This window comes from Helobdella robusta, assembly GCF_000326865.2.
Source record: "Helobdella robusta unplaced genomic scaffold HELROscaffold_54, whole genome shotgun sequence".
NCBI classification, from domain to species: domain Eukaryota; kingdom Metazoa; phylum Annelida; class Clitellata; order Rhynchobdellida; family Glossiphoniidae; genus Helobdella; species Helobdella robusta.
The window spans coordinates 768290-788742 of NW_008705287.1; the positions used below are offsets into that span (position 1 = coordinate 768290).

The window sequence follows — 20453 nt, forward strand, 5'->3', positions numbered from 1 at the left end:
ATTTCTTGACCATGGTTATGAATATTAACATTTTTAGACTCCTTCCCCTTCATTCATTGGCTCCTCCTCCTTATCATAGAGCGAGCAACCATAAGAGTCGCCAATCAGTTCGTTGCTTGCAGATGTGATGGACTTCTTCGAGATGGTCAGTTTGATCCTGGGACTCGTTGAATCATTCGATCTTATCATTGCTGCTGCTGTTGCAGATTTAACATCCAAAGTTTTCTCAGGTCTCTCCTGTTTCATGATTTGTACACTTTTCTGTTTTTTATGACTTTTATCACTGTTGTTGTTGTTTCTGGTCTTGTTGTTAGCGTACGTCGTTTCAACTTTGTTCACCACTTGAAAGTTCTGTAGGAGTGTGGAAAGGTTGGAGTTGACTTTGTTGGATATCTCGTGCAACTTGCTGGTGCATTTTGCTTGGCTGGTGGGGTCAACCTTTTTAAGCTGAAGTAAAGCATAAGAAAGAGAATTTGATAACGTTCTGGAGATGGGAAGCAGTGTGGTCAGACTGTCTTCAAGATATTTCATCTTATCTTCAACACTGGAGTCATCCTGTAAGTTGAGTTTGAGGGATGACCATTCGAACAAGGATGGAACATTCAGGTTACTGAGAGGTACTGCAACTTCCTCCTCCTCCTCATCATTTGATCTTTCGACGTCATCCTTGACGACGATGTCATAATTCTTCTGGCGGGCATTCACGATCTCCATGTATTTGTTGGTCAGTGATGTCAGAGGAGTGTTGTCACAACTGTAGCACATCCATTTGTCTTGTTGGAGAAGATTATATGCACTCATTTATTGCACGCATGCATACGTAAAAATAAATATACATATAATATATTTACATGTAATATAATTAATATATTCATCACATATACGCAAACACACACTCACTCACACACATATTTTATTTGGCAAAAAGCCCAGGAGATCAAGATACCAACGCATGTGCTCATCATCTTTACTACCATTGCACAACAAAATGTAGTTAGACAAAAAACAAATGAAACTCAAATTCAAAATAAAGAAAACATAAATAAAATCTAACAGAAATATTTGCCAAAAGGTAGGTGAATAAGTAGGAGAAGACAACCAATGAAGGGTGAAATGATTAGACGAAAGGAGCCGATTAAAAGGTGTTTTGAAGAGACCACAAGTAGGGCAGTTCTTCAGACTTTCAGGCAAAGTATTCCAAAGATGCGCAGAAGTAGATAAAGTAGCTGAGTTGAGAAAAAAATTAGACCTAGGTTTGGAGAAATAGAAATAAGGAATGTGATGCAAAAATTGAGGCCTAGTATTTCTAAGTGAATCAAGTTCATTGTAAAGATATTAACATACTGAAGAAATAAAGTAATGAATATTATGAATATTGACACCTCTCGAAATATAAATGCAGGTAATCAAGTAAAAATGATGAAAAAATAAAGTGAATAGTGCGAAACAGCAATAGTAATATAAAATTATCAATAAATAATGGTAATGATAACAAATAGTAATAAAACGCATAACTAGAAATAAAGAGATGGAAATCGTACCACTCAATTCGACCCTACGAAGTTCCGACAGCCCCAAATTAGTTTTAATGCAGTCCTTGCAAAAGACGTTGGTGCAAGTGTTACAGCAGAACAAGTCCCCCCCGTCACCGCACCATCGACACTGCAGGTCCACGCCGTCTTCACCCTTCTCTATGTCACCACTTGTATACCACTTGAAACATTTCTGTATAGTTCCGGTGCATTAACCACTTTTTAATGTCTCTTTTTAAAATCATCATCAGAGTTTTTATCATCAACATTTTATCATCATATGATCAATAATTCTATTGCCAATATCACCATTCATCAGTCTGTTGTTGGTACCATTATCATCACCACCATCATCATCGCCACCATCATCACCATTAACAGCAGCATCTTTCCCATCATTGCAATAGACATGATTAAGACCAAAATTAACAACATTACCAGTAGTTAATTTAATCCTCCACATCATCAAATAACAAACACCACCACCATCACCATCATCTCAGCAGTAAATCTCAGCAGCAACACCCGCGCCAGCCACCGACCCTGCAGATGAGGACATTGAGGACAGGGTGGCCATGCAAGGAGCCAGTCTTCTTGACATCAATGTCTCTGTGACAGGCCGTGCAGGTCAGGTCCGACTCGCAGAACACTTCAAGTACAAATTCATCATTTCTTACTTACATTCATTCATTTTCAAGTCATTTAAAAATCCTACTCTGATAAACTCAAAGCACGTACTTGAAGAGTTTACATGAATACTGCGTAAAATAAAATCAAATGAATTAAACAAAAAACTTAAAACCTCAAAATTTAAAAAATTATTAGACAAATTAGTCAGAAATAAATAAAGAAAATGAATGATGGTCATATTGAGTAATGACAGGTCCAGGATCATATCTGCTATGTTGGCCAGTTCCTCAATACATCCCACCCACTCGTGTACTTGTACTTACTTATGGGATGATGATTTCTTAATTATACTAAAAATGATTAAAATGTAATGCAGTAGTTCTGAATGGGTGACCTGAGATGACGTGGTGTGATGAAGTTTTCGGGACGTGGTGTGATGAAGTTTCGGGAGTTTGTGAGGATGAAAAAGCAAAAGCCACAAGGGATGGGTGCATGAATGAGTGAGGAAGTGAGCATGGGGTCAATGTGATTGATGGCTAGGTTGCAGTTGAACCCAACATAATGCTATTGCATCAGACCGACACGTCAGGGCAAAAAACAAGAAACTTCAAAAAAGGTTGATTTCAAAAAATTGGAAAATAATTTAAAATATGGTGTACTTCCCATAAAAAATATTTGACAACTTGAAGTTTATTAATTTTTGCAAAAAAGAAGGTGTTCTGGCGTAGAAGAATTAATTATTTTTATTTTCTCTTGAGAAAAATATTCCAGAACTGCAAGCATTTGGAAAGTAGAGAATATGCTTTTGATGAGATGACGTTGGTGATAAAATGGTGAAGCAGATGCCATTCACCCACCACACACAGATATGATAATTTCCATTCTAGCGATGATTCATGAGAAGATATTTTAAGAAATCTCAACAGTACATGCTGGCAGTCAGAGATCTGAAGTGCTTCAGTGAATGATAAAAAAGTAGTTTTATTATGAAATGATAACTATGATACCCGTGAACAGCTAAAAGCCAAAAATTCTAGATGATTTCAAGAGATATTTAACTCCATGAAAAAAATTTACGGAAACAAAATCATTGGATGAACTCTGCAAGCGAAAAACACACTGCATTGTAGTGTGTTGTAGATTTTCATCTGGCACATCTACTGAGTTATTATTATAACTACTACCATTCTCTCTTCAACATTCTTCAGACATCAGCAAGAAATTCACGGTGCATGTAAATACATGTGAGACAGTGCATCACACACATTGCACATGATGGGTGGGGATCTCTTTGCAACAGCAGCGCCAGACACCGTCGCCTAGCTAGTCATCTTCAAAGAGACTTATAAAGGTAAGGTCCTTATTACTGCTAGTTTTATAATCATTCAGCCTGCACAACGCAATCTTGACCAGGTGAAACCGCAACAAACCCTCTGCATCAAGAATTATAATATTATAAAAGGCATTTTGATTTTATCAATGCCACAAGCTAAGTAAAAAAGACCATAAAATGTTTTAAAAGAAACATTTTAGTCCATCCAATATATAGTTTGTCAGTTTGTTTGTTTTTTTTTAAGTTTGGGTTTATTTATAAATTTCATGTCTCATCAACTCAATACAGAACAGTAAAAATCATATTATAATGGCGCCACTGTTTCACTATTTAAAATTATTTAATTTAATAATCAAATTTTTGAAAAAAAATAAATCACCTTTGGTTTTGGTGGGTTTACTAATTAAACTTTCGGTCATCATCTACGCATACAAATGCATTATGTTAATTTATCAATCAGTCAAAATGAAAGTCGTGCTTTTATGATGAGTAACTCTGAAATGAAAAAAATAGTGTTTCAATCAGTTTTAAACTAACTCAACAAGTTTTCAAGATTTTATTTATTTTATTTTTTTGTTTGTAACAATACAATAGAGATTCATAAATGCCTAAAAGATAGTGAATTAAATAAGATCATTATTTAAATATTTATTAATAAAAATAAATTAAAAATGTAAAATAATCAAGAAAGTGATAAATAAAAAGTAAAAGTTAAAAAATGCACAATCAATCTAAAATTTCAACAAGAGCCACTGAATAAGAGAATTTTTTAATTAAAGCAATTTGTTTGACTCTACATTCAAACGCCTGCCTCCCTCGCTGAATACACACTCCGCCGTATCTGCAGACAAATTCCAAATAGCGAGCGAACAGCGGTGATGATGGAGGAAATTATTAATTATTTGACATTTCCATTTTTACTCATTTTTTCAATTCATTGGAGCCGGGAATCAATGCACTCAAATAATACATTAAAGTCAAAAGCAGGCAAGCAACTGATGACAAACATTTGTAGGAACGATGCCAACCTAACGAGAGCAACAACTCACTGGAAATCAGTTCAGGACACAAGCCAGCCGCAACTATTTAAAACAACAAAAACGAAATGTTATGTAAACCATAACAAAGACCTATAAGCATAGATGGTACAGTCGTGTAACGTAAAGAAAAATAAAGCCATATGTTTTCTGGCCATTGACACACACACACACACACACACACCACACACACACGCACATGCCACACACACACCTACAAACAAGCAAACATAAATTATCTGATGAAAAACTACAGTTAGACTTTCTAACGAACTTCTATACAACGAAAATCTCTATATAACAAATTTTCTGTTTCCTTGTTTCTTCGAATTTTACAAGTAAAACTGCCTCTATAGAAAGAAAACAATTTCTCTATAACGATCAAAATTTATAAATGTTAAAAGAAATATCTAACAAAATTAAAAAAATATAATTTTTGAACATACGCAGTAAACTGGTAAACTGTTAAGTTACTTTTATACATTACTATCTTACGTATTATGCTTTTGCTATAATATGAGTACATATATATAATATTTTAATATCTAAATATCATTACGTTTTTTTTTTCATATTTTTTGCAATAACACTATATATTATACAATTATACTTTTTGTTATAAAAAGTAATGGCTATAAGTTTGTTTTTTTATAGGTTTGTAGCATACAAATACCTTATAAGGTATATAGAATTTTTTTAAACAAACTTATATAACAAAATTTCTATGTAGCAAAATTTTTCTTGGAACCATCAACTTTGTTGTACGGAGATCCGACTGTAATTGAGTTGGTTATTTATTCTAGTTATTCCAAATCTGAAGATGAATGGTGCTAAAGAGGGATTTTATTAATCGGTTTTTAAGTTCTGTATTGCTTGAAATGTAACCATAATTCTAAATGTTTTTCCTGAACTCAAATGTCCTTTCATGTCTTAAATGTTTTTTCATGACTAAAATGTTCTCCGTATTTCAAACGGTTATCGGTTATCTTTCCGCCACTTAATTTTTTAATGCCTTCTGGTTCTTATCTGTTTGCTACAAATGTTGTTGCCGTCCGTCGTTGTTTTGTCAAATAAATGGATGAAGTTGTTCCTATTCATTCCAATGAAGGTATTTGACATTATTTGGTGTTGTAGTGTTTTACGAACTGCTCGATATCGATAGTAGTGGTATGTTGGAAATTGAGAATGAGTGGCTAATGCAGCTGCTGCGCTGTCAGCTTGTTCAGTTCTTTCAATTCCTACGTGACTTTGATCATCAAAGTTTGATGGCAACAAACAACATACTGAGCAGCTGCATCGGATGTTCTGCATGCTGTTGTTATATCGGATGTTTTTCCAATATTTCGCGAACAATGAAAATGCGATCATTCAATGTATGTTACGCGCAAACGTAAACAATCAACAATCAGCACTCAGCATATGCACATCAACAAAACACTTTTTCTTCATTGAATATGTAATTCTATTCAAACGAAACACGTAAAAACGTGGTTAACTAATTCGCAAAACTATTTAAATGAAAAAATAACTCGACAGCATTTAAAGAAGTAGTAGAAGTAGAGGATATTAATTTCATGATACGTGCAATTGATAAAAAATGTTCGGTTTTTTATATGAAGTTTTATATGAAGTTTTTATATCAGCAGTTGTTCAGTTTAGCAAATTGATAGTTTCATTGTACTAACGTGCTTATTGAATGATGAGTCTCCATGGCATGATGACTTTAATATTTGCAACATTGGGGCCATCACTATCAACATCAGCAACATGCTTCAACCGCCAGCAAAACTTTTCCAACCATCCTTCCAGCGACAATTCCACCAGAGGTTTTTAAAAAATAATTAAAAATAATTACTTTATATCATTTCAGCTACAAATTTTTCCATATATTACGCTTTATTCTTAACTTTCTGAAACCCTATTACATATTATCAACAAGTCTGATTGTTAATTTTTAAATTAATTCTCTGCTGCGGCATACACGCTCCGCATGTAAATAGGCGAGAATCCTTAGCTGAAAAGCGGGACATTTGCATTCGAATCCAGTCACTAGAGCAGTAGGACCAGGAGCTTCAACCACTACTCTATCTCACCGCCCATACTGTAAAGTTTAATATACATTTTTTATTAGACATGTTAATAATAATAATATTATTATTTGTTGTTGTTATTATTATTATTTGTAATAAATCTTCAAACGTTACACAAAAAACAAATTGCGGTAGTTAGCAGTCAGCAAATAAAATACTGGCACCCCACACCACACCACACCACACAGTTGCACTCGCAAGCTCACCAGGCTCATACTTGGCGCAGGGTTCAATGTTCTGGCGGAATTTAAAATCATCAACAACTACATCAGCAACACTATCAACAACATCAACAATTATATCAACAATAGCAACAGCATCATCATCATTATCGTCATCCCCGTCACCATCATCATCATCGACAATTAAATCGTTGTTCTTATCAAATGTTTCTTCCTCTTCCTATCAGTCCTTCTCGTCAACTAGACCAACAACAACATCGGCGACATATATTTTAATAAGCAGCATAACAAATAAAACATCATTTCTGCTGTCGTTTTCCTTAGCATCCTCATCCTCCTCATCCTTTTCATCATCATCATCATCATCATATTTTTCGTCATCATCATCAAATTTGTCCAAGCATGTACCCTCGTCACCGCTAGCGCTTTCTACATTATCAACAAATGTTACTTCACAAAATTCCTCCTCCTCCTCATTATCACCATCATCATTACCATCGTCATCACCATCATCATTACCATCGTCATTATCTTTATCGCCCCCATCATCATCATCATCATCACCACCATCATCATCACCACCATCATCTTCTTCAGACTTACTGTTAGAGTTGATATTAAAAAGAGTGAAGAGGACTAAAAAGTTTGCTGTTTGTTAGTGCCACGCCTGCTTGATGATGATGATGACGACGACGACGATGATGATGAAATGTGATAGTGCCGATAATGATGATGATGATGATGTGATGATGATGATGAATAAGTTATAGCGATGTTATGATTTTCTCAACTCTGGTGATGATGACGATGATTTTGGAAAAGTTGGTGTTGATGATGATGATGTCTCCTGTTCTTAAATAATAATTGTTCTTTGGTTCTGCCGTTGTTATGCACAACTTCAATGTATTGTATTATAATTAGTTTATTATGCTCCTAAACTTATTTACATTTCATTTTAAATTCTAATTCCAGTCAAGAAGAAGAAAGGCGGTATGAAACAATTTTAACTAATTAGTTACGTGTTTAACATGTTATATATATATATATATATATATATATATATATATTTATTGAGTTTAGACTATAAATAATTGTGTATGTATATATATATATATATATATATATAGTGCGCTATATATATATATATAGTTTGTGCGTGTGTGTGTGTACGTGTGTGTGTATTTGTGTGTGTTACATAAATTTTTATATATAAATAAAATTTATAAATAAACAATGTGTTTGTCTGTTTCAAATATATGTTGGCATCATCCTTCCTAATATTATTTATTAATAGTTTTTTGAGAATTATTGTGAAGAAAACTCGAACGTATGCATTTAATTTATTGTGAAGTGTTTGCTATTGTTTGGAATGGATTAAAACCTTCAAAACATCCCAGTTGAAATTTTACTTCTCATTCAGCGAAAGACCCTAAAGGTTAGCTTTTCATCTTCGGTTGTATAGAAAATATTCTACAAATAAATAAATGAACGTGAAAAAAATAATAATAAGAAAGTTAAAACTTGATAAAAAGCTGAAGAAAAGACAATAAATGTGGGTTACATCGTTGGCTTTACCATCGTCGGCGTCCTATTCATGTGCTTGTTCGTCTGCTCCATCTGTCAATCACTCTTCGAGAATACAGGCACCGCCCCAATCTCAGCTGGTTAGTGAGCATTGAACACTGACTGCTCTTTCTTATTGTTGTTTCTGTGGTTTGTGGTAAAATGTTTACCTTTATTATAAACAAAACTTTTTTATATGAACGAACGTTTGCTTGTTTGCTTGTTGGTTTGAACTGAGGGGGATCAAAAATTTGAAAAAGTTTAAATTTTAAAATTTATTTTGACGGAAGGACCAAGATTTGTCGTACTGTGGCCAAAATTACACTGAGTTTTACTGACTATTAATAAAAACACAGCTCAGAACGGGGATGCTCCCAAGATGTGCTTGTGTAGTTATTTAATTTAGTTGTAAAGCATGGGCATTAGGTCCCAAGCTGGTTTTATTTCAACAAATTCTCTTCGTTTTAATTTTTTTAATCATTGTTTTTTGGCATGCAATCCTTTCTATTAATTTTTATGAACTAAAATAAGATTGTATATATTCATTGCCATTAAACAATGTGCAGTTCCTAAACTGATGATGGTGGAGAAGGACTTGCTGCCATCAGACGAATCCTTCAACGAGTACATGAGCTCCGTGGTGACGCACAAGAAACAAAATAAAGCTGTCAACAAGCAGAAACTTGAAACAATTGCATCGGTGGGTGAAGAGATGGTCGACAGCCTGGATAGCCAGGACGGCGTCCCACAGAAAGGTAACTGGAAGAAAGCGGGGAAGATCAAGGCTGCCAACTTCGATTCCAAAAAACTTTCCAACGTCCCTTTTATTCAATCAAATAACATCTATAATGGCAATAATCAATATAATGAAATTAATTTAAAATAATTATAATGATATATTAAAATCAAAATTATTAAAATAATAATGAAATTAATGAAATCAGTAGTCTACTCATCATTTTATACAAATGAGTAATAATAGAGAATGTTAGTTTAGAAAAGAAAGGTTCATACAATATTCCTATCGCATTATATTGATTATGATGATGATAAAACCAAGTATAATAAATTGTTTCTAAAATATTCCGACCAAATTAGATCTACTAAAGATAAATTAAAAGTATTGTAAAAACCAATGTTGAAATTTCAAAAGTTTTTATTAAAAGATTAAAAATAATGTAGTTGCTGTTTAAATTTAATTTAAGGTTTTGTGAATATTTATTGATTTAAATTCTCTCGACTTTGACCAATTTGTTTCGTGGTATACTGTTAATTCCAGGATTTCGATTGTGTTATTGCAAATTAGAGCTATATCTAGACGAAGAGATTTAAAAAGTACAGACACTGGGCGAAAATCTTCAAATATTGAAACATCCGAATTTGCTCAGTTTTTAACATGGATATATATATATATATATATATATATATATATATATATATATGCATGGTTTTTAATGTTGTTCAAAATCGTCAAAAGGATCTTATTGTGGCGATTCGAATACCTTTTCAAAGCAGCAACAGAGATACAGTTGGATAAAACGTGTTTGTTCGTCTGACGTGCGTTGCATAGTGGACACCTTGGTTCAGACGACCCTACCACATCTAAAAAGGTAGATATAATAATAATAATAATAATAATAATAATAATAATAATAATAATAATAATAATAATAATAATGGGAACATCTTTTATTTTTCACCATAAAAAAAACAGACAATGATATATATATATATATATATATATATATATATATATATATATATATATATAATGTTAATTAAATAATGCGCAATGATAAAATTTTTAAAAATTGTATAAAATAATATTAAAGGTTAAGACCATTTTGCTCATTGTGAAGTTAAGTGCAGAACGGTGAAATATATTTAATTAGCATCATAGCTTGTTCCTGTCACAGTAAATGTCATACGATAATCTTATAACAGTGTTTATCAATTTATCATTAAATGATAGCGGCCATGGAACTTTAAACAGTGACAAATTAAAATTATTGTAAAAACCAATAGGCGTTATTTCGAATGAGTTTATAACTATTGAACAATGTTCATAGTCTTTATTTAAACAACAATGCAAATTATTAGAGTATTTATTTCTCTTGTATTGCCTAGAGGATTCTAGATTGTGACAAATTAGTAATTGGTAATGATTTAATTTATGTTCTTACGAACACTCACAAAATGTTTAATTAGCATCTCCATACGAAAAATTTAGTCGTAAATTTTTCCTATTACAATAAATATCAAACGATTGAATTATACCGTTCTTCATAAATTTATTGAGTGAATTCTGGTAAAGGTGACAGCTTAAGGCATTTTATCAGTTCTTTGAGATCGGAGACGAAGCCATCTGTGATTGGTTTAACTTCAGTCATCATTACATCAACAAACAGGTTTTGATTGGGCGTTGTAATAGATTTAAACCAATCAAATATTACATCTAAAATGGAGTTATGACGTCTTGTGTATCTATTAAAAGCTATTTGAGATTCACAATTTCAAAGAACGTGTTTGTTTGTGGTCTATCAGAACCGCAGAGTTTGCCCGTGGATCATTGATTCGCTTCCATCGTGCTAGGTTTGCAGCCGAAGAAAGCTGTTGTAGAATGGCTTGTTTGGCAAATTTGAATATAGATTCAGGTAGATATTCTAACATCTGAGATCGTCGAAGAATATTGGAATTTGATGTATGGCCTAGAACACGTTTCATCACTAAACTTTAAGTTTTTAGTTTGAAGAAATGTTTTTTTGGCTTTGTTTAAATGTCCAGTTTTTAACAATTTACATAGTGCTTGTCCGCGATCATTTTTTTATTGATAAATTTACAAACTTTTATATTTTTAGCGTTGGTATCGGACTAAACCGCCCTGAAGCTTAGAGTGAACTAGAGAGAACTATCGTCTCTTTAACACACGCAGTTATTGTTAGATTCAGCCAAACTCTCACATGTTCAGTATTTTTAGAATTCAAGTTTTAGTCAATCCAAGTGATACGATTTTAAATCAAATTGCATTTGTGAAAAAAGTATAATTTGAATATTTCAGTTTCGTCTGAACTTTAATGAATAAACCGAATGTAATATTTAGTAACAGTCAAGTTTTTCTTTTACTTTGGCTTATGTGGCCTGTTTATCCATTTTGAAATCAGATAATTTTTCTAAGTAGATGAAAGACTTGTTAATTTTTATTTGAGGTATTTTTTCAATTTTTAGATAGAAGGTAAGTTCAATTTACATATATTTGTTATTGACTTTCATCATAACACTTGAGATGCATTTTGCAATCTGATTATCAACTTAGCCCATTGACACCAAGCAGAGAATATTTCTGTCAACTTTTGCGCGTCTCCGACGCCGTTTGATACAACTACTGCATTGTCTGCAAATTGTAACCATTTACAACGTTTGCCCAGTTCGCAACATGTAACCTAAGTTTATCAATTCTGGCTTTTGTAAAGTTTTCATTAACGTGTTGAAACACAAGTTAAACAAAAGCGGTGACCATGGATCACCCTGTCAGGCGTCTTTGCCAATTCTGATTGGTTGAGTCCATTCGCCATTCACATTAACAGACATTTCAGGTTGTGCATACACGTTGTAAAAAATCCGCGGGAATTACTCTGGAATATGATGAAATTTTATTCATGCTCGAATCAGATCACAATGAGCTTCTCCAAAGGCCTTTTAGGATCAAACAATATAATTACTAAACTTCGGTAGTGTTTTTTTTGTATCCTTGATATGAAAGCTTAGTAATTCTGAATATTTGTTGTCACCATCAGAATCCTTTTTGATTACTCATGTCTTGCAACCCGTTCTGAATCAAAATAGAGAACTTTTTTACTATTGAGGAAAATATTTCGTACCGGACTGGCTGAAACGTGATCGGTCTCAATTTGAAAGAATCATCCTTGCTACCCTTTTTATAGATTAGTATTGTTGCAGCAAGCTTACAGCAATTTGGGACATTTTTTAAATTCCATAATTATCTGATGCAAAAAAGTGCAGACAATCGGGCAACTTTTTGCAGTTATTATTAAGATTTGGTCAATTGGGCATGCCGAAGCACGTGTTTTGTCTATTAACTGCTCTTGTAACATCTTTATACGTTGGGCATGTCACATCTTTATCTAGTTGTGGTTTAGCAATCTAGGAATCCATGAAGGAATTGAAAAATTGTGCAAATGTGTATGCTTCATAGTTTCTGAAAAGTATGTTTCGCATGATTTCAAAACGAAAGAAAGTTTACCGTTTTTATCCTTGTTGAATACGTTTTTGCAAGTATGCAAAAAAATATTTCATATTTTTTCGGTTACATCTACTCAAATTGTATGTTTCTTTAATGTCAATCTAAGTTTTTTCGAAACACATCTTATTTCGTCAACATCAATTTGTTGGAGTTTTAGAATTTTTAGTATCTTTTTCAGTGATTTTGGTGAAGCATTTGCGAGATATCGTGGTATTTTCAAAAGGGGATATCACGTATCCTTTGACACTCTCCCACTGGCACTGAGATATCATATATCACGAACTGCCAAAAAATCCAAAAAATGTTTTTTGTGTGTTTGTTAAAAAGTTTAAAATAGCTGAAGCTCACTTTACGGTGCTTGTTCACTTTCAGTTTTTTACACTGACTTGATTATTTTAAATAAATATTAGATCAAAATATTTAAATTTTTTTAAATATTTAGCAGCAGCATGAAAGTGAACGCCTGTGTCCCAGTTTATGTGAGTGAAGGTTCCTGAATGTAACGTTATATTCTTATTAAATTTATGATTGAAATGTGATCTTTAATTTCTTGCGCTTGAAGGTAAACAATCAACCAAAACAAAGAGGTAGGTCTGCTCATTAATTACAATATACCACTTCTACCTTCCATTTCCATGTTGAACACTCACAACGAACACAATCACAATTTATAATTTAAACTCTTCTTTTTGCTCTTGACTTCTCTTCTGCTTTTGATACTGTTGATCATACTATTCTCTTGAGGCTGTTAGATCTTTCTTTTAATATAACTGATTCTTATCTATCTTGGTTTTCTTCTTATCTCTGTAATCGTTTTTCTTCTGTTGTTCTCAATAATTCTACTTCTAACTCCTCTACTCTTACTTTCGGGGTACCTCATGGTTCTATCCTTGGCCCTTTTCTATTTATACTCTATACCTCTGAACTACCTCGTATTATTAATAACTTTTCTTTCGCTGGTCAACTATATGCTGATGATTTTTATATTTATACTTCTTTTCCTCCATCTAATCTCAACAGTGTTCTTTATAATCTATCTCTATGTCTTTCTTCAATTATCGCTTGGTCTGACTCTTTGTGTCCTGAACTTATTGCTTCTAAATTTGAATTAATTTGTCTTAATAAATCTAAACACTCTGTTACTTTTCCTCCTATTACCTTACCTGGTTCTAAAACTCTTGATGCTTCTTACAAGTTTCGTAGTCTAGGCTTTATCTTTGATTCTATTACAATGTCTCTTTCTTCTCAGATTAATAGTGTTGCTAGAAGTTTTTTCTTTCATTATGTAGAATAAAAAAATTTTTGTCTTTTCTTAATGATCCTACTCTTCTCCTTGTTATTTCGTTAGTCTTATCTAGGATTGATTACTATAACTCGCTCTATTATTATCTTCCTGATTCTTTACTCTATCCTTTAAATAAAGCTTTTAACTCTGCTGCTCGTCTAGCTGCTCGTGCCCCTTTCTTTTTTCATATATCTCCATATCTTGTTCTCTTGCACTGGCTACCTATAAAATATAAAATAATTTTTAAAATTTGCACGTTCATGTATAAGTATTATTTCCTAAGTACTTGTCACATATTTTAATTGAACCTAAACGCCCCGGTTTACGATCGTCTTCTTGTTCTCGCTTCTTCTTAACTCGTGTTAAACACTCTTTTGATAAATCTACTTTTGCTTTTTCTGGCCCTTTTCTCTGGAATTCTCTACCTACTTTTCTGACTACTTTTCCATCACTTACGAAGTTCAGAGCGGATCTCAAAACCCATCTGTTTGCTAAATTCATTGAGGAGCGCTGTTGAACATTGCGGAAATAGCGCTTTACAAGCTAATTGATTAATTGATTGATTGAAGATTATTAAATATATGAATTGATAACCAACAATTAATTGAAAATTAAAATAAATAAATTATTTGCAATATCTGACAGAAAAACATTTACAGATACATTATACACGCTGGCTGGTGACAAGTCAATTGGAAAATATCAAACACACCAGTCGGTTTATTTATCAATCAAATTTTGAGAAATGCGAACTTTTCATACCACGACGGCTTTAATAATGTTCATCCTTGAAAGATCATCATCACTCTCATCATCACCGTTATCACCATCACTTTCTCCAGTGCCTCCAACACAGGTGGTAGCAACATTGTTGCTGAATGAATGATTTTCAATGACATCATCATATTAGTTGCCATCATTTTACATCTTTGCATACTTTATTACATCAGAGATCAGATAAATAATTATCTCCAAGCATCACCACCATCAATCACGCCTTTATCATCATCATCTTCATCTTTTCCTCTATCACTGTTTTCAACAACATCATCATTACCATCGTCACCATCTTCAACATCATCTTCATCATTATTTTCAACAACATCGTCATTGTCATCATTTTCAACACCATTTACTTCGCCATTAATATTATCATCATCATCGTCATCGCAAATTTTTTTGGAGTTGATATTGGAAAATGTAAACAGGACGAAGAAGTCGTTTGGGATAGGTTAGTGATGATGACGGTGATGATGATGACGACGAGGATGTTGATGACGACGACGACGATGCTGATGATGTTAATAGCTATGATGATGATGATGTATTCTATATGTATGACAGTACGTAACCACTGGGACCACCTGTTAAATAAAATTACAATTTCTTTGCTTTACGCACGGTAATTAGTCTATGCTTGTTGACATTTTTTTATCGCTTTCGCAAATGATGTAGCGTAAAGGCTCTATCATTCAAAGGGAGGCTCAAGAAGCGGAATCGTCGATATTTAATTTTTGTTATAAAATTTTATTCACTTTTACATTAAAAATGTCCATTTATCACGACGAGGTGGAAATTGAAGATATGGAATATGACAAGGATACAGAAACATTCTTCTACCCGTGCCCGTGTGGAGACAAATTTGAGATAACGATGGTTAGAACTTGGAAAAATATTTCAGCTGACACTAACTAATCTACTCCTTTTACTCCAATTCAGATCTCTTTATTTTATAATTTATCATAAGCTAAGCAAAAGGGCAAGAGGCAAACTAATTCTAATACAAACATAATATAATACGTATATAATTATTATTATATAACATATTATTATTATTATTATACATACGTAGAGTTTATATATAGCGCTCATTTAGGTTTTCATGAACGCTTTATCCCACAAGTGTACTTTTATTCTCTTCCTAAAGACATAACTAAACATATTTAAATAATAAAAAAAGCATACATAGTTAATTAGGTACTTAACTTGAATAGAGAATACTGCTTATATGTGAAGTGAACTACATATCAAATTAGGTTATAACACACATTATTAATTAGTTGATACATAAGATAAGACATGCCACATGAAACTGTTTCTTATTATTAATTCGTTTAATTTGATCAATTAATAACTTGATTAATTATGTAATCTTATAACACATAAGCATTAATTAGTTGATACATGAGACGGCCTCTTACCACACAATTATTAATTAGTTGATACGCAAAACATGAGACTGTTTCTCTTTCCACAGGAGGACCTTGAGAATGGCGAAGAAGTGGCCAGGTGCCCAAGTTGTTCCCTCCTTGTCAAAGTTATTTACGACAAAGTATGCCGACTTGATCATCATCATTATAACTATTATTTATTTATTTTTAATAATATTATTAAAAATTTAAATGACCAACAGTTGATTATTAAAACATTCAACTGAACATACACATTAGATGATGGTTAAAAATTATTAATTAGTTAATTATCAAATCCATCTTGCAACATACCTTCTTAAAAATCATCTTAAGACTTGAACAACTTTATGAAAAGCGGCATATATAACTTCACAAGTCCTATATAAAAATAAGCTTAATGAAAATAGGTAACACATAATTAAGTTTCAATATGATTCCCAAGAAATTTCATTTAAAAGTTTGAACGTTTGACCAGTAACATTAAATCTGATTGCATGGATCATTTTATTTCATTAATGCAGGATAATTTCTCAGAACTGACGACGAAGAATCGAGGGAAAACAAAATTGAAGATCACTTAATTACTCCAACAATAAAATTTAATTTGCATTATTATGTATATAAAACAGAAATTATATATTATATATATATATATAGAAAAGATAACATATATATATAATATGAAAATTATATATATATATATATATATATATATATATATATAGAAAAAGAAAATTTAATTTAAATAAAAAATTTCATAATTTTTTTTACGGTATTTTGGTGTAAATTTTGTTGAATTTTTTACATAGACCAAAAAAGGAATAAAACTTAATATGATTTTGAACATGCATGACTCTGTGAGTTTAATTATAAAATAAAGCAGTTATAAAATTAAGCAGTTATTGCTATTAGGAATCTTTATTGAAAAACAACTGGAAAAAACAACAACAATAATGATAATGTTAATATTAATAACAATGACAACAATAATAATAAAATCAAAAACTTGATAGGTAAGAACCTAATTAATTTGAGACTTGGTGACTGGCCTCAACATTTTCTAGTTTCATTTTCTATCTTCTGGACTCAACTGTTCATTTGAATGAACGTGTCTGGGCAGTGAAGATAGAAAATAAACTAAAGATAACGCAAAGGCCGCCATTCCTATCTTAAATTGATTGTAATGAGGGTCGCATTTTATATTAACGGCTTGTTTGTTGTATTAAAAATAGAAACAACTTGGTAGTGATGATGGTAACAATGATGATAAATAATATTAGAGGCCGTCGCATTGTAAGGTGACAAGACATTTGCACGCAAAACACCTCTCGACAAATTATAATATGCTATTAATTTTCTATGAAATCTTAAACCAAACATGGAATGGAGGACAGTACCAATAAACTGCATATACATGTAAGTACACAATATATATATATATATATTTATGATTATGTATATATATGTATATATATACATATAAATATATATGCATAAATATAATATATATATATACATATATACATACACGTATGTATAAAATTTATTTCAAGATATAATTTAGTTGTGTAAACATACACACACACATATATATATATATATATATGATGAATATATATACATTATATATATATATCCATCATCATCATCGCAATGCACGTTTAAAGGCGCTCAACCATGTGAGGCAGAGCCGCTGAGTTCGTTCCTATATTATATATATAATATATGTATATATATAATATATATGTCTATATATAGATATATATATATATATATATAGACAAACAAGAAATTTGTATGAATTGAATACTAGATATAGAGAAGGCACTGGTGACAGTGAACGTGTGAGGATTGAAGCAAAATTAAAGTACAAAAACGATGTGAACCACACAGTCTCACCTACTGATAGCACACACGTGCGCGCACACACATATATGTATATGTATATATATGTGTGTGTTTAAATGATAATTTGTCTAATGTTCTATCACAATGATTCAATGGCTACGTCAGACATGTCACAGATGAAATAAATCGCTGTAATCAAGCTCATTAGACGGAACGGATGAACTGATGGGAAATTGATGACGAACGAATAAAGGATTATGAATGAATGAAGGACGGATTTTTATGCTACATTTGAGTTTTTATTTTTGCATAAGTTATAACATTTTCAGTTCTATTTTTAGTTGTGTTAATAACTGAAGTTTATTTATATTTAAATGAAATAAAGATATATAAAATTATTGCAATTATCATTATAATTATCATTGTTTCGTCATCGTTATAAACTAAAAATATTTAATTAATAGACGCCAATATCTAACTATTAAAATAAAACTCAATTAGGTCGTTACTTCAAAAATTATAAGCCACCGTCTAATGGATCAAGATAATATATAACAAACAAGCGGATCAATGCATGAATGTAAACACGCCACACACTTCAATGCACTCATTGTTAAAAAATCAATCAATCAATCCTCGTTTATAGTCTCCATCCGTTGTTAAACAAGATTAATTTTATTCTTATTATTAAGAATATTTGAAAATAATGTTGGTGAACTTTTAAAGTTGAGAGTAGTTTCATTACCAGTGCAACCAGAGCTATTCATGCTGAACATGCTAACAAATTGTCCTAAATCAAATTGTACAGCATTCGTAACGTTCATTATTGGTTTAATCATCAATCATAACCACCTGAAATCTATTGGGAAATAAAAATAACAGAAAGGGGTCACTATGGGAATTAATAATAAAATTAAAATTAAGCCGGAAAAGAATGAAACAAAAAATCAGGTAAATGAGGAGGCCATAAGTTCATCGAGGCCCTTGTCGGGAAGCTTGAATGGGTGATGTTGCTTGTGGCGGGGACTGTTGCGAACATTCTCCTTGTTGCTGTTGCTCGTTACTATCGTCAATTTGCCGTCTTCATCATCGCCACCCCCATTTTCGTCAGTGTTGTTTCGTGATCTCGATTTCACAAGCTGTGCTCGTCGTTCCGCTGTTTGTTCACGTTCATACATACATTAACCATACGCACACTTGCAGGTATTTATTAATGTACATACAATGAGCAAGTAAATTTTATATGTTCAAAAACGCTTGTCTGTATGCGTTGATGTGTATCTGTACTGAACATACATCACGAATTCGTCATTAACGTTGCCCGGTTAAAATATTCATGTCCCCTATCAATCAAACAGGATACAAACGAAAGACCACTGGGCATTCCAAGATCAAACTCAGTTCATGAAATTTGAAGATAAGATGTATGATACTTGCATGCTCAATCAAAAATGCAGGAAAAAGAAATAAAAAAAACTAAAAATGGAGGCGCGTCGCTCGCCAGATTAGACGAGGTTTTAAAATAATTAGCGGACGCAAGAAATTGTAGGCTAGGGCTATGGACTCAGAAGTGCTGCAAAACATATTGCAAGGCAGACTGTGATCTAAACAACAACACTCATGCCATTAGAGTCAGTCAAATTCTAAATTGAAAAATATAATCCAAAGGGAAACTTGGGCAAAGAAGCAGATAAGAGAACCTAAAAGAAGATTAAAAGACGTCTGTGTAGGCCATTGGATGTCAAAAAACTTAGTGAAGTTAAATCAATGCAAGATCCAGTAACTCCCGTTAGGCACTTGGCAACGGTTGTCAAAAGTGAATGTCGATTTAATCGGAATAGGGGATGTTAGCATATCTCTCAGTACGACAGCTTCTAATTTGGGTGTTCTGCTTGACAATAAACTATCGATGAAAGACCACATGGAAATGATATCAGCCTCCTGTATTATTTACGTAAGAAATTTATATCGTTAGATCGATCAATGACGGAGAATTTGTTTCATGTTCTCAACATCATGACTAGACTACTGCAATGGTTTGTTTTATAAATTGCCTAGTAGATCAATTGCAATCCTCCAGTCTGTCCAGAATATGGCTGCAAATTAAAATTTGACCATGTAACCTCAATTTTAAATTTTTCACTGGTTGAAAAAAGAATAATTTTCAAGATTGCGATGATTATGTTCAGATCATTAAATGGTATGTCACCAAAGTACATTTCAGATAAATTTTCCAAAAAACATTCCCATTTAAGATCGGATGATATGAATCTTCTGACAGTTCCTGTAAGGCAGTTACAGTTTGGTTCGAGAGGCATTGCTGTTGCTGGTCCGGCTGTCTGGAACAGCCTGCCGACTTCATCGAAAAGACCTGGACTTTGTTTCGCAACGTTCAAAAAAGAATTGAAAACATTCTTATTTTCTGTGAAATTACCATGACTTTGTATTTATTTGTGCATTTATTTTGTTTTAGTCAAGCACAGTAATTTTTGTTCATTTT

The 20453-nt window shown here is 32.4% G+C and overlaps 2 protein-coding genes across 2 annotated transcripts; one reads left to right on the top strand and one right to left on the bottom strand.

The window, feature by feature from the left end:
- Positions 1 to 33: 33 nt before the first annotated feature.
- On the bottom strand, positions 34 to 2656 carry HELRODRAFT_179468 (hypothetical protein; the record flags this gene model as incomplete). The annotated part of the gene is made up of 4 exons (XM_009028302.1): positions 34 to 773; positions 1542 to 1725; positions 2075 to 2181; positions 2557 to 2656. 4 exons carry the CDS (start codon positions 2654 to 2656, stop codon positions 34 to 36), a joined length of 1131 nt encoding a protein of 376 aa, XP_009026550.1.
- Positions 2657 to 15461: 12805 nt separating this feature from the next.
- On the top strand, positions 15462 to 16245 carry HELRODRAFT_153507 (hypothetical protein; the record flags this gene model as incomplete). Its single annotated transcript, XM_009028303.1, has 2 exons — positions 15462 to 15569; positions 16171 to 16245. Coding segments are annotated over 2 exons (183 nt in total), but the record flags the coding sequence as incomplete, so codon positions are not given.
- Positions 16246 to 20453: the final 4208 nt, after the last annotated feature.